This window comes from Polypterus senegalus, chromosome 8, assembly GCF_016835505.1.
Source record: "Polypterus senegalus isolate Bchr_013 chromosome 8, ASM1683550v1, whole genome shotgun sequence".
NCBI classification, from domain to species: Eukaryota; Metazoa; Chordata; class Cladistia; order Polypteriformes; family Polypteridae; genus Polypterus; species Polypterus senegalus.
The window spans coordinates 142,325,560-142,340,104 of record NC_053161.1 but is presented as its reverse complement, the minus strand read 5'-3'; the positions used below and the strand labels follow the sequence as shown (position 1 = coordinate 142,340,104).

The window sequence follows — 14,545 nt, the reverse complement described above, 5'->3', positions numbered from 1 at the left end:
GTTTGTATTTTTGTTTAGTGCAAATCTATTATTAGCTTTCAAATGCTCTGTGCAAATAAGATAGCCCAAGAATATGTCATAGCTAAAAGCGACCTGCAAGTAATAATGACGATAACTTTCCAAAACAAAAAATCAAAAACTCATAGCTAGCAACAAAAAAGTGCCCAAACATTTGCAAATACCACAAGTACTCTTTGTTTACTTTTAATATTTTTAGTTTATTAAATAAATTGTAACAACTTTACATAAACGTTTTCATAAAAATGCCACTATTATAGTTTATTTGCCGTAGAGGGTACAGTTACTATTTTTTGCTTCAAATGTCAATAAAATGCGTAATAAAGCCAGGGGTGTTTACAGTATGTTGCATGTTATTTATACTTTGTGTTCATGTGTGTGTGTGGCTGCGTCTTTGTTGGAAATATATTATTAACAATTGTTGTGAGTAGGTCTAGGAGTATGAAATACTTTGAGATAAGAACATAGATGACAAAAAATTTGAAATTTTCAGACAAGTACAATAAGTAAAAACAAATAACGTTAGCATGTCAAACTTCTAAGTCGATCATTTTATTCAATCTCATTTTCCCTCTACATGGTTGTTGGGAAATGAAAGCAGTTTTGGGAACAATTCAGGAACCAACACAGCATGGATGCCAGTATATTGGAGGACAAACATGAGCAAATACCTAAATACAGTCATGTATCTTTAGGTTTCTACATTAGCCTAATAGAAATCTATCTGGTTTATGAGAGGAAACCACACACAAGAAGTCCTGACCAAGTATAAAATCTATTTTATCATTTTAATTAACAGGATGATTAGTAATCAGGAGCATCAAAAACACAGTAGCTAGTGCTACTGCCTCATAGCTACAGAAACAGAAAATTGCCTGTGTGGTGCTTCCTCCTACTCCTCATGTCTGCATAGGTTCCAGTTTCATCCTAAACCCAAAGAATGTGAAAGGTTGATTGTTTGGCAACATAATGTGAGTGACTGAGAATTAATGTGCAGTTGTTTGGCAACATAATGTGAGTGACTGTGAATGAATGTGCATTGAATTTGCCTTGTCTATGGTTGAAAAGATCATTGTACAAGAAAATAAAAAAATCCAGATAATTCTGACATACAGAAATAACAGAAACTATAGCAAGAGATCAAAACAAGCATTAGAAATATCAAAAGAGAAACCAAAATAAAAATTACTAGAGAAGCCAAAACGAACAGCAAGCAATATTTAGTACTACTCCAGTAAACACTCAAGAAAAGAGAATTTAAGAAACCTTCAGGGCACGAATGAAGAAAGCATTGAAAATGAGAAGGGAACAGCAAATGAACTGAACAAATATTTCACCTAAGCATTAATAAAGGAAGAAGCAAGTTGAATGCCTCATGCAGAAGTAAACAAATATTTTTTTATAAGAATCAGATGTGCTTCAAGCCCTCAATATGCTGAAGACTAATAAAACCTCTGGACCTGACTGGATATTACTAATTGTACTGAAAGAAGTTTAAAGATGTAATCTATAAAACCCTTACTGGGCATGTTTCAGCAGTCATTTCAGTAAGAAGAAATGCCAGAGAACAGGAAAGTTGCAAATATGAATCCATTCTTCAAGAACGGTGACCAAACAGATCCTAGCAATTATAGACCAATTGGTGTTACTTCTGTACCATGCAAAATTATGGAAACTATAATAAGAAATAAATTAGAAAATGACCTAAACAAAATTACCTAAACTTTCAAAAAGCATTTCATACAGTTCCACACCAAAGTTAATTCTGAAACTAGAAGCTGTAGGCATCAGAAGTAACCTACAAACCTGAACCACTAACCATCAACTAATCCTTCAGCAGATAAAGAGTAGAGATAAAAGGAGAAGACTCAGTGGAGTCCCTCAGGGATCTGTCATTGGACCATTACTTTTTTCTGATTTATATTAATGACATTGATTCTAGTATAGTTAGTAAACTTGTCAAATTTGCAGATGATGCTAAAATTGGAGGGACGGTTGACACTGAGAAGGCTGCAAAAAAATTTTAAAAAGACCTGGACAACCTTCAGCACTGGACAAACACTTGGAAGATGAAGTCTAATGTAGAAAAGTATAAAGTGCTATAAGTTGGAAAAAGGAATGTCAATTATAAACACAAGAAGGGAGATACCATCATGCAGGAAGCAACCTTAGAAAATATTTAGGGGTATATGCTGATGCAACATTTTCATTGACTAAGTAATGCACGGAAGCAATTAAAAAGGCAATACAAATTTTAGGCTATATCATAAAAACACTAGTAAGACCACATATGGAGTACTGTGTGCAGTTCTGGTCACCATGGTACAGAAAAGACACGTGCAGAGGAGAGCAATGGAACTAGGACTTAAAGACATGTTCTACTCTGACAGACTCAGAGAATTAAACCTGTTTAGTCTCGAGCAGAAGAGACTCTGTTGTCACCTAATCCAGATATTTAAAATCCTCAAAGGCATTAATAAAGTACATCTAGCAATGTTTTTTCAACTTAAGTATGAATCACATACTCGAAGACAGTGGAAATTAAGGGGAAGTGCATTTAAAACTGAAGATAGGAAGTACTTCATTATGCAGAGTTGTGGGACTCTGGAACAAACTACTGAAACATGTAGTTAAAGCAGAAAACTTGACAAACTTTCAGAACAATCTGGATGAGATACTGGGACAGCTCAACTATTGGCTAAACAAACAGGCTTGACAGACTAAATGGTCTCCCCTCATTTTCAAATTTCTTATACAGTACCTGTAAATCATAAGACCTCTGTCACTATAGTAAAGATTGAGGTTCATGAGTAAAGATCCATTTGGAGCAAATGGACCTTGTACCAAAGGCACAGGGTGTATTTCTACCTGAGGGTTTTAATCACAGGGTAGGGTTTTGAGTCTGTTACTAGCCCTATTCCATTCGCTGCTTCTCCTAATTTTTAAAGAAAATTAGAAAAATTTCAAAAAATTAAATTTCACTTTTAGATGAGACAAAGCCTTAAGTAAACTTCCAAATATTACAAACATTAAATGTCTACTAAATAACCTAACAAATCTGACCAGTAGTTGAAGAGGAAGATACAAAAGATAAAAGGCATTAATTTATTAAAATACACAATCATTATTCACATCCAAATATAAAAACAACAGCTATAGGGGAAGATACTTAAGAGTATTTCAAATAAGAGATGCCAAAGAGATAAAACACAAAGAGAAGGAGAAAACTGTGAAGTCATTTGAAACAGCAAAGTTGTGCTTATAAAATTTTAAACAATCAGATTATAGAGCATAGAGCACTATTTTTTCAGCTAACCAGAAGCAAATTATTATATTTGTGAGTAAAGTGGGCTGTGTAATGCTTAAAACCCTTCAGACTGATCTTTTTCTCTCTCCCAGACTTTATTTCCATTTCAAAAACAGATTACATTAAGAATTCTTTAGAAATTTCAGATGTCAGCTTGGTAAATGGAATGTATCAAAAGGGCAAAAGAGCTGCTCCATAGCCTTATTCCCTCTGGTCAGGAGAACATTTAGATGAGCTTAGTCTTGTGCTTTCATCTACTAGCTCTGCCCTTACTGTTACAGGTACATAATTCTAACTGGGTCTGAAGAGTTTGTTCACACCAAAGAACAAGTTTATAGGGAAGGACTGCATATTTATGTTTTAGATTATAACAGAAAATCTATTACTGGAGCTTTTTGGTAATTTACAGTTACTTTCTGTTTTTTAAGCATGTATTACTATGGAGATTCTAGCAGCTTCAATAGCTGGACTACTAAAACTAGCTGAGTAGCACATTTGCACTGATGAGATGTTTTAAATTAATCAGATGAAGGGATTACTGTTTAACTGACAATATAAAAAATATTAATATACATACTTCAGGAATCACTACAGAATGGGAAAACCCCAAAGAAAGAAAGTTACAAACTTCCAGTTAACTAGAAAAGGTGATCATGTCAGCAATGGCAATTATAAGCCAGTTTACATAACATGCATAATGGGAAACTTAAACGGAATTGTAAAGGAGAGAAGGAGGAATCAGATTTCTAGCATGGGTCTTTTAACAACCAGTTACTGTAAGTTTATATAGGGCTGACTGTGTTTCAATAATGTGCGGACTGGAAGAGACAAAAACATTTAACATTTAATTTGTTTTTTGTTCATTGCACTATTCTCTGTAAATTATGAAGACTGCAGGGGTGAAAAACTGAGGTGGGTACCAATTTTTGAGATTCTAAAACCACCATGTCAAGCACCAACAATTATCTCAAGGTTAAAGAACTTTGGATCACATTTTGCTCATTGTAATGTTTTTGCATAACAAATAATTTTATATTTTAAAATGAAGCCACATGATTGGTTGTTTGTGGAAGCAGAATATTTTTGTTAACAAGTAGGTGTGCCTAATAACAGATGCCCCTGAATGTAAACATAAATTTAAATACAAAAATGGAAATATATGTGAGAAAAAACCAACAGACTGAACAAATAACTTGTTCCCATTTCTGAATCAATTTAATAAAATGACAAATATTTTCTTGAAGAAATGGTTTGTACAATTAGATAATGTTAAATGTCAGCCATCTGCTAGTGTGAAGATTGTGGAGTAAGGCATTTCAGACAATGCTATGCGATCAGCTATCATTTCTAAATAAATACATCTGCAAGCTGCTACCATTACAGCACAGCAGTAAGCCACAAATTACTTTCTTCAGGAAACAAAATTTATGAATAGAAATGTCTGCAAACATAATTCATTTAAAACTAGTGGGTGTTTTTGAATAATTGGCCAAAATATCAAGATTCTACTGTCTTACCAAGCGTCATGGAATAGAGATTCCTAATAAATAAAAAAAACAAGTTTAATTGCAGTTTCATAGGAAAACAAAGTAACCATAATCCTGTCAAACAAAATTTAAAAGCTGAATTGACAAAAATGTTACATTACAAAGAAAACCCAATGTAAATTGAATCAATTCAAAACTTCCATGTGATATACTCGTTAAGTTTATTTTATTTGTTTATTTATTTATTTATGGATTCATTAATTGATTGCTGCATTATTTGTCCTGTGAGTATTAACCATATTCTTTGAATTTCCCCATGGCATTAATAGAGTTTATCTAATCTAATCTAAAGGATTTCTTTGTATTTATCGAATGGTGTTTTTGTGATTCAAGCTCAGGACTCTGGAGTATGAACCACTGCATCATGCCCAAGCTTTATTAATACAAAGCAACTAAGTAGCAATCAGGCACTAAATATCTGGTGTGTATTATAATGGTTTGAATTTTTGTCCCTACCAGTGACTTACGCTTTCTCCACAACAACAGTCATTTAACTCACTCACGGCCCAGTGGTGAAAACATAGAAACAATACGATTTAATGGTCACTTCATATAAAAATGTAAGAACTGCATAACAATACTGGTTGTTTGCCAACAAGACAGGTAAAAATCCTTGGCCCTTACAAAACAATAACCACCTATATTCCGTTGTAGCATTCTTATTTATTACTAAACTATGTCAAAGAAATTTGCAAATGGTCCTCAATTACAGCAAGGGTGTACTGTAATATATACATAAAATATACCTTCACATGTGGCCCACCACAAAAGATTTGAAAGTTCTCACCTATCATTTTACTTCATGCATGCAGAGTAACCAAGCAGACTCAAGAAAATGTGACACGGCTAACTTGATAATAATTCAAAAATCTCTGCATTAATTTTTATAAAGCTTTTTTTCCTATTCAGCATTGTGGTGTTGAAGTCTAGCATAGCACTATCACACCTTGAATGTTACATATTCTATTTGTAACTGCAAATTAACTAACACACAACCTTGGAATCTAGAAAGGTGCCAGATTACCTGGAGAAAACCCTTGCAGACATGGCAAAAACTCCACCCAGACAGTCTCCATGCTAGGAAGTCAATTTAGGTTGCTGGAGTCATGCGATTGTACTGCCAACCACTGTACAGACAGATAGAACTTTATTTGTCCCTAGGGGGAAATTAGGCAAATACACTAAATTTGCAAATACTACATTTAAAATGAAGTTATCAAGAATAAAGTTATAGCAATATATATATATATATATATATATATATATATATATATATATATACTGCTCAAAAGAATTAAAGGAACACTTTTTAATCAGAGTATAGCATAAAGTCAATGAAACTTATGGGATATTAATCTGGTCAGTTAAGTAGCAGAGCGGGTTGTTAATCAGTTTCAGCTGCTGTGGTGTTAATGAAATTAACAACAGATGCACTAGAGGGGCAACAATGAGATGACCCCCAAAACAGGAATGGTTTAACAGGTGGAGGCCACTGACATTTTCCCTCCTCATCTTTTCTGACTGTTTCTTCACTAGTTTTGCATTTGGCTACAGTCAGTGTCACTACTGGTAGCATGAGGCGATACCTGGACCCTACAGAGGTTGCACAGGTAGTCCAACTTCTCCAGGATGGCACATCAATACGTGTCATTGCCAGAAGGTTTGCTGTGTCTCCCTGCACAGTCTCAAGGGCATGGAGGAGATTCTAGGAGACAAGCAGTTACTCTAGGAGAGCTGGAGAGGGCCATAGAAGGTCCAAAACCCATCAGCAGGACCAGTATCTGCTCCTTTGGGCAAGGAGGAACAGGATGAGCACTGCCAGAGCCCTACAAAATGACCTCCAGCAGGCCACTGGTGTGAATGTCTCTGACCAAACAACCAGAAAGACTTCATGAGGGTGACCCAAGGGCCCCATGTCCTCTAATGGGCCCTGAGCTCACTGCCCAGCAGCATGCAGCTCATTGGCATTCGCCATAGAATACCAGAATTGGCAGATGCACCACTGGTGCCCTGTGCTTTTACAGATGAGAGCAGGTTCACCCTGAGCACGTGACAGAAGTGAAAGGGTCTGGAGAAGCCATGGAGAACATTATGCTGCCTGTAACATCATTCAGCATGAGCAGTTTGGTGGTGGGTTAATGATTGTCTGGGGAGGCATATCCATGGAGGGTCACACAGACCGCTACAGGCTTGACAAAGGCACCTTGGCTGCCATTAGGTATCAGGATGAAATCCTTGGACCCATTGTCAGACCCTATGCTGGTACAGTGGCTCCTGGTGCACGACAATTCCTGGCCTCATGTGGTGAGAGTATGCAGGCAGTTCCTGGAGGATGAAGGAATTGATACCATTGACTGGCCACCACACTTTCCTGACCTAAATCCAATAGAACACCTCTGGGACATTATGTTTTGGTCCATCCAATGCCACCAGGTTGCACCTCAGACTGTCCAGGAGCTCAGTGATGCCCTGGTCCAGATCTGGGAGGAGATCCCCACAACACCATCTGTCATCTCATTAGAAGCATGCACCGATGTTGTCAGGCATGTATACAAGAACACAGGGGCCATACAAAGTGCTGCGTACAATTTTGAGTTGCTGCAATTAAATTTTGGCAAAATGGACTAGCCTGCCACATAATTTTTTCACTCTGATTTTTGGGGCGTCTTTGAATTCAGGGCTCTGTAGGTTGATCATTTTCATTTCCATCAAGCGATGTGGCATCCTTTCGTTCCTAACACATTACCCAGTCTATATCAGTATAGATATCCAGGAGGATTTCTTTTTCCCATTGAGATCTGATGTGTTTTCAAAGTGTTCCTTTAATTTTTTTTTAGCATATATATATATATATATATATATATATATATATATATATATATATATATATATATATATATATATATATATATATATATATTTTTAAAACTACATGCTTTTAATTTGTGTAGGTGCCAGTCACATCATTTGCAGTTACACAAAGCCTTGTAAAAATATAAAGATTCATAACAAATGGACTTAAGAAATGGCATATATAGGATCTACTAAAATCTGTTATTTTGATGTCATTTATGTAAGTAAATGCATTTTGAAAACAATATCTTGCATTACATTGAACGACCTTCAAGATGTAAACACCCCAGAACTTCACTAAACCGCTATGTTACATAACAATTACAGTATGAGCCAGAGGTCTTCTGAAATTATTTTGATTGAGCAGATGGCAAACTGAAAAGTCTCATGTTAGAACTGCTGCTCCTCTACACTGACACAACATAGTTCAGGTTGTTGATTCATCTGGCATTTGTGTGATGATGCAAACAGGGCAGATGTAAGACATGGTGGAAGGATAACAGCATATCTTACAGATGGAATCTCCAAGAAGGACTCAAGTCTTGCACTAAGCAAAGAAAAGCTTTGGCTACCCTACTTGAGTGATTGCCATTTCTCACCAACATCAGAAAGATTTACTAAAAAATTAGACAAACATTGTAGTAGGCAGTGTGGTGAAGTGGTTAAGCTTTGGAGTTCAAACTCTGAGGTTGTGGGTTCAGATCACACAACTGAAACTTCGTGACCATCAGCAAGTCACTTCACCTGCCTTTCCTTCATATGGAAAAAACAATTTGTAACCAGTTTTAAATGTTGTAAGTCGCTCTGGATAAAGGCATCAGCCAAACAAGTAGATGTAAATGTATGCAATACAGTATACTTAATTTGACAGGCATTCAAATTTAAAACACAACATGACCAGTTCAAACCCTATCTATTTACTCCCTTTGTGATTCTGAGCTAGTCTTGTAATCTGTTTTCTAAATGAAAACAATAAAGAACCACACTTGGCATTTTGTAAAATACAAAGTATCACATATATAATAAAAGGTAGAATCTTGCAAAATTGAAGTCACATACTTGCCACAATAAAGAGAGAATGTGATAGATTGCAACAGATTTCAATTTGCATCAGAGCCATTTTATGTAACACATACATACATTGTTAAACCTGCTTAATACAATTCAGGGTCATAGGGAGGTCATACTGCACTGGAGTATTGGGATCCACATTCAGACAACAGGGTAAACGTGTTGCTGGTCTCACCAACACCTCTTCCAGTGGCAACCCAAGCTTTTCCTGATTGGTCTACCATCCAAGTACTAGCCGGGCCCAAACATGCTAAGCTTCAAGTGGTTGACTTGTTCTGAAGTGCATGTACTGAAATAAAATTTAACCTAACAAATATTTTAAGGAACTCCATCTGTGGTATTCTTGACTGAGAAAATCAGTTTTCAGGCATAAGCAAAAATAAAAAAACAAACACCAGATGTGCAGCCAGTCTTCTGTCTACTCTAGACAACCCTGAACAGCCCACAATTCACAGGATTGTTTTAAATATACTGTACCTTTATGATGCCAACAAATACATTCATTAACTGGCACCACTCTTATGCATATTACCAATTTTGTCTTTTTCATCCTTAGGCTTCTTGTCTCCATATGTGGCACCATTTGTGGCCATCCTTTAAATAGGCAGCATGCTAGTTTAAGCCCAACAAAGGCCTCATTAGTGCCTATTGCCAACAGTATGTGTCATACACATAAACCATAATTAGCTAATTAACTCATTCATTATAGAGGAAGGAAGCTAAAAGGCAGCCTTCACTGGCTCCTGTGATCATCACATCACTTGATTTTTAAAGTAAATCGGTAGCCTTTACTAAACTTTCTAAAGGATTTTCATTTTGTTTTCAAAAATAATAGGGTGAAATTTACCTGCAGTGTTAAAAGGCTATGGATGCACAAAGAAATTATCACAACTCCAAAAAGAATGATAGCCAAAATTCGACTGTCCCACATTGTCTCCACAAGAGGAATGCTCCCCACCTGCCAGTCATAACACAGTACCACAGGTGCCAGCAGGAGCCAGGCGTTAAAGGCCAGAAGATAAGAATATGTCAGGAATCTGCAAATAAATAAGAAGAATATCAAATATAAACAGACAGACTTTTTGTTAGCCTTGGCCAACTTCAGAATCAACTTTCAGTTTTAGTCATAGATAGCAGTGTTATAATGTTAGATTTTTTTGTAAAAGTAAGAAAACTAAAATTAAACAGGTATGAATGCAGTTTACATTAAAGCTCATTAACCAGCAGATAACTGAAGAACTGAGAGAGCTGGGGTATTTTTATACAAAAAGGGATGAGACTGCTAAAAATGCTTATCAAGTTTAACATTTATTCAAATTGAGGAAGGCCAAATAACAAATTGAGATGGTAAAGGCATTAAACTGACCAAAGTGAAAGGCTTTCAGGTTTGAAGAATACTGATAAAGCACCAGTGGCAATGAGTGTTTAATGAAAATAAATCTATAACTACTGATGGATTAAAAAAAAATCATAAAAAACACTACTGCAAAGTCCCTGGCCCACCTTATACCACTAGGGCAGCTTGTATATCCATAGACATTGATCTTTTACAAAGAAAATGTGGTTCAATTAATCCATAAGAAAGCTAATGTGTGAGGGAGAAGACAATGTCATAAAAGACATGCTCATCATACTCTTTCTTAACCAAGCAGACTTGCTTTGCCTCATATTGTAAAGTACCCTTACTTGAGGCAAGTGAAAAAGATGGTCACAGAACTGTTCACAGCATTTTGACTTCTTCAATGATGCATACAAATGGACATGCATGGCATTTAAAATTACAGTTCATCCAGCACTCACACAGAACCAAGTTTGGTCTCATAAGCAGCATTAAAAATGATGTCCCATGTAAAACAAAACAACAAATATTTCCTAGAACTATGTTTCTGCCAGTTCTGGCCCACTAAATGTCTTTTCCAGAGTTTATACACTTCAGTATACAGTATTTTCAATTTCAGAACATTTTATGACTTACGTGAACCTAATAAGAACACAAATGAACATAAACACGTTGCTTATTTTAAACTGTTGACCACTTACTAAAACGGACTTTGACGCTTGCGCTATATACCCAGAGTAATAGCGCAGTTATGTGCTATTTATGCAACTTTAGGCGGGACCTCTACATTTTAAAAACCTGGACAATGTATGTGCCATTGTATGTGTAGTGTCAATGTAGTGACTCGTGTCAATATTTTGGTGTGTGCATGGAAAAGATACAGAGATCATGAAAACAGCATGTTTTATTCAAGCAATTTTTACAAACATAACACTTTAAAAAACATGTAAAAATGTTTCTGTGTGGGGATGTTAGTGACCTCATACCTATTAAGCAAATAAATGATCATAAAAATAATTTTGGTATATTTTATGGAGTGAAAAGTTGTTAATGGAAAGTACAAGGTACAGTATACCTTGGGAATGGAGTCCATGCACAGTTTATCACTTCCTCTCAATATCAGAAGAGCCAAGCAAAATGACACCTTTTATTGGCTAACTAAAAAGATTACAATATGCAAGCTTTTGAGGCAAAAGAAGGGGCCTGAGTTGCCTCGAAAGCTTGCATATTGTAATCTTTTTAGTTAGCCAATAAAAGGTGTCATTTTGCTTGGCTCTTCTCTACATTCATAATGGCTAACACGGTACAACATCTCAATATCAGGAAATATTTCCTGAAAAGGGTTAGCTACATCTTCATCATGCTCATACATCACATTTAACACTAGGAGGATTTCAGACATTCATTTTTAGTCACATATGAAGTCAAAGAAGGTGATATAGTTAAAGTATCATGAGCCAAATGTAGTTGCAATGTGTGCAGGTGTGTGGCTTAATCAACAGATAATTTTAATAAATAAATAAATAAATGGCTGGCTCAATCTCCGTGTGTGTGTGTGTGTGTGCAGGCACCGCTGTGAGAGGTTGGTGGAGTAACTGGAGCTAGACATACCTGCATGTGTGGGTGCTATCTGTCTCAACTGCTTCATCAACTTTGTACGGCACAAGATTGAGGCACTGTGCCCACAGAAGCATATAAAGGACAGCCAGCACGGGAAAAGGGGAAAAAAACAAGAAGAGAAAGGAAAGAATGGAAGGTTAAAGGAAAGGATTGAAAGGAGTGTAGTAGCGGGCAGACAGGATTAAAGCCCTGGGGGTGGAGTGAGTGGCCAGTGCTCAAGATGGGGGCTGAAGGTTGCTCCTGCTGAGCTTGGGAGAAGGAGCAATCAGAGTACTCCACAGGGTCTCCCATTCAGGGCCAGGGATGGCAGAGGGAGTCCGAGGGAGTGAAGGCTTCTTGGCTCCCAGTGGATCACCGTGGCATGAGCAGCGGGGAAACAAGTTGGAATTCAAAGTTGTCTGCGCCTATTGGTTGACATTTCTCCAAACTGCAAGGTCTGAATAGGATAAGCCAGAGAGACTCCTGCTTAAAAGGGTTGCATCTGGGCTCGAGCAATTTTGAGAAGACTGTTTCCAGCTTGTTTTAACCTTGTTTTTAAGGAATGTTTATTTGATTGATCTGCGGTGGGCTGGTGCCCTGCCCAGGGTTTGTTTCCTGCCTTGTGCCCTGTGTTGGCTGGGATTGGCTCCAGCAGACCCCCGTGACCCTGTAGTTAGGATATAGCGGGTTGGATAATGGATGTTTGATTGATTTTAACCTCCACTTTACATCTTCTTTCTATGGATTATTTATTGAATTTTTGCACTGCACTTTGTTTTGAACACCCTTTGCTCTGATTATTTTCAATAAAAGAACTGGCACTTTTGCACCTACCCCTTTGCTTTGTGTGTTGTGCCTTCATTCGCTGGCTCATCCCTATGGTACATTATCAGCCACAGCAGGTTCAAAAGGTTCTCTAGATAAACTGGAAGTGTGGAGGCAACATGCACCGTCACACCAAACTGCAGCTGTCACTAGTGTTATTGCTGGCTGTTTCACTGACACAACAGTTTGCTGGTGCAGTGATAAAATGTGATGATAGCCCCACAAAGGGCCAAAGAAATTCTTAAAATAATTACTAGCTTCTCTGCTCTTCCTAAGTTCACAATATTTCCTTCCGTTCATATGGCTTTTCAAAGTGGACTCACCCATATTCCAAATGTAAAACTTTTAAATACATTAACGGTACAAAGCCATATTTTTATCTGACTCATCTTGTTGAAGCCAATATTTGCAGTCGGCATTCTCCAATCATTTGAAGTTAAACACACACTTCCCTTGGATTTTGACTGCTTACTAAAGTGTAATTTACCTTCCTAACTATTTACCAATTAACACTAACTCAACACTAATATTTTAATGTGAAGGCTAAAAGCTATTATATATCAATATTAGTCCATCCATGCATCTACACAGAGTACAACACAAGGTCATTAAACATAATATTAATGCAAGATGTGTTTTGTTGGTGAAATATTGGATGTTTTATCTAATGATATGTACTTTTTAGAATTCACTTTAATATTTTCCATGACTTTTAAGTACCATTTAATTGCTTTTTGAATTTCAAAGACTTTTCAGTACTGGATTTTGTTGTGTTAATTTTAGAATTTGCCTTCATAAATGTACAACTTGGTCTCCGACTATGTAGTAGGATTTTGCTCTGTGAAGGAAATTGCCAAATTAATTGGAGGTATTTTTTTAAGAAATGATTGTTGTCAGGAATTCATACTGCTACAACATTCTACACCCACAATATGACTAATTTCATTTTTAGATACATTACAAAACGCTAGATTCCAATATTTTTTAAAATATATGTACAATGTATTGACAAAATCATTCACCACACTGACAAGTTTAAATTTCTAATTTAATTTGAATTCTGTTTAAATGATTGGGAGGATAATAAAATTGTGTCACATCACAGAATGTGAAAAGGAGTGTTTAGGCAAGATGTCATCTATCTATGCAGAAAGACGAAGAGACATATGTATGCACGAAAGGCACAAGGCTGAGTTTGATATTCTTAGCATGTTTTTGTTATCAGAGAAAAAAAATAAGATGGATGAAATCACTACAGTGTAGTCCCCTTTGCATGACAATGAGAGAACTGCAATGAGCTGTCTTCCACTTATTAGATAAATAAGTATAAAGACTGCTCAGGGATGGATTTGTTGAAAGGAAAAACATGGCCTTGTTCACAGAAAAAAAATATCTTTCTCAAAAAAAACAAAAAACACAAATCTGTCATTTTGTTTGATACAGGTAGTCCCATGTAATATATTTAATGCCCTGAATTTAACCTTAAAGGTAACTGCACAATGCATCCTAGAAGGTAAGGCTCCTTTTCTAGGCCTACAAAGACACCAACGGCACATATATAATGTAGGACTAGTTCTGGAAGGCTGAATATACAAGTAGGAGTACATGGTTCTGAAACAAAAGTCTGAGACCGAAAAAGCATAATAACAGAAGATACAAGCATTTAGTAGCTACTATAGGTACACATACTTATCAAAGCTAAAAGCTTTCTTTTGCTGATGCGTCTCTCTTTGTAAACATAACCACAGATGTTAAAAAGTTTTAGGGTGGCACACGAAATCTCATTTAATGCTAATAATATAATGAAGCCGGGTGCCCCACCTGTCCACAAGACTGACTTCAGTGAATCCTCTAAGACAAAGCCTAGAAACAATAAGGAATCAGAACATATATTTTAGATAAAATGACCAGTGGGGGCTAGGTGGTCTTTTGGCCCTGGAACCCCTGCAGATTTTGTTTTTTTTTTCCTGCTAATTAACTAGAGTT

General features: G+C 36.5%; 1 protein-coding gene across 4 annotated transcripts in view; it reads right to left on the bottom strand.

Annotated features, from left to right (window-relative positions):
- Positions 1 to 14,545, bottom strand: part of tmtc1 (transmembrane O-mannosyltransferase targeting cadherins 1) — a 570,135-nt gene that overhangs the window by 268,103 nt on the left and 287,487 nt on the right. For all 4 annotated transcript variants that reach the window (XM_039761862.1, XM_039761863.1, XM_039761865.1 and 1 more), the window contains one exon: positions 9,644 to 9,833. In XM_039761862.1, coding sequence (XP_039617796.1) covers positions 9,644 to 9,833 — 190 coding nt within the window. The remainder of the gene's footprint in view (positions 1 to 9,643; positions 9,834 to 14,545) is intronic.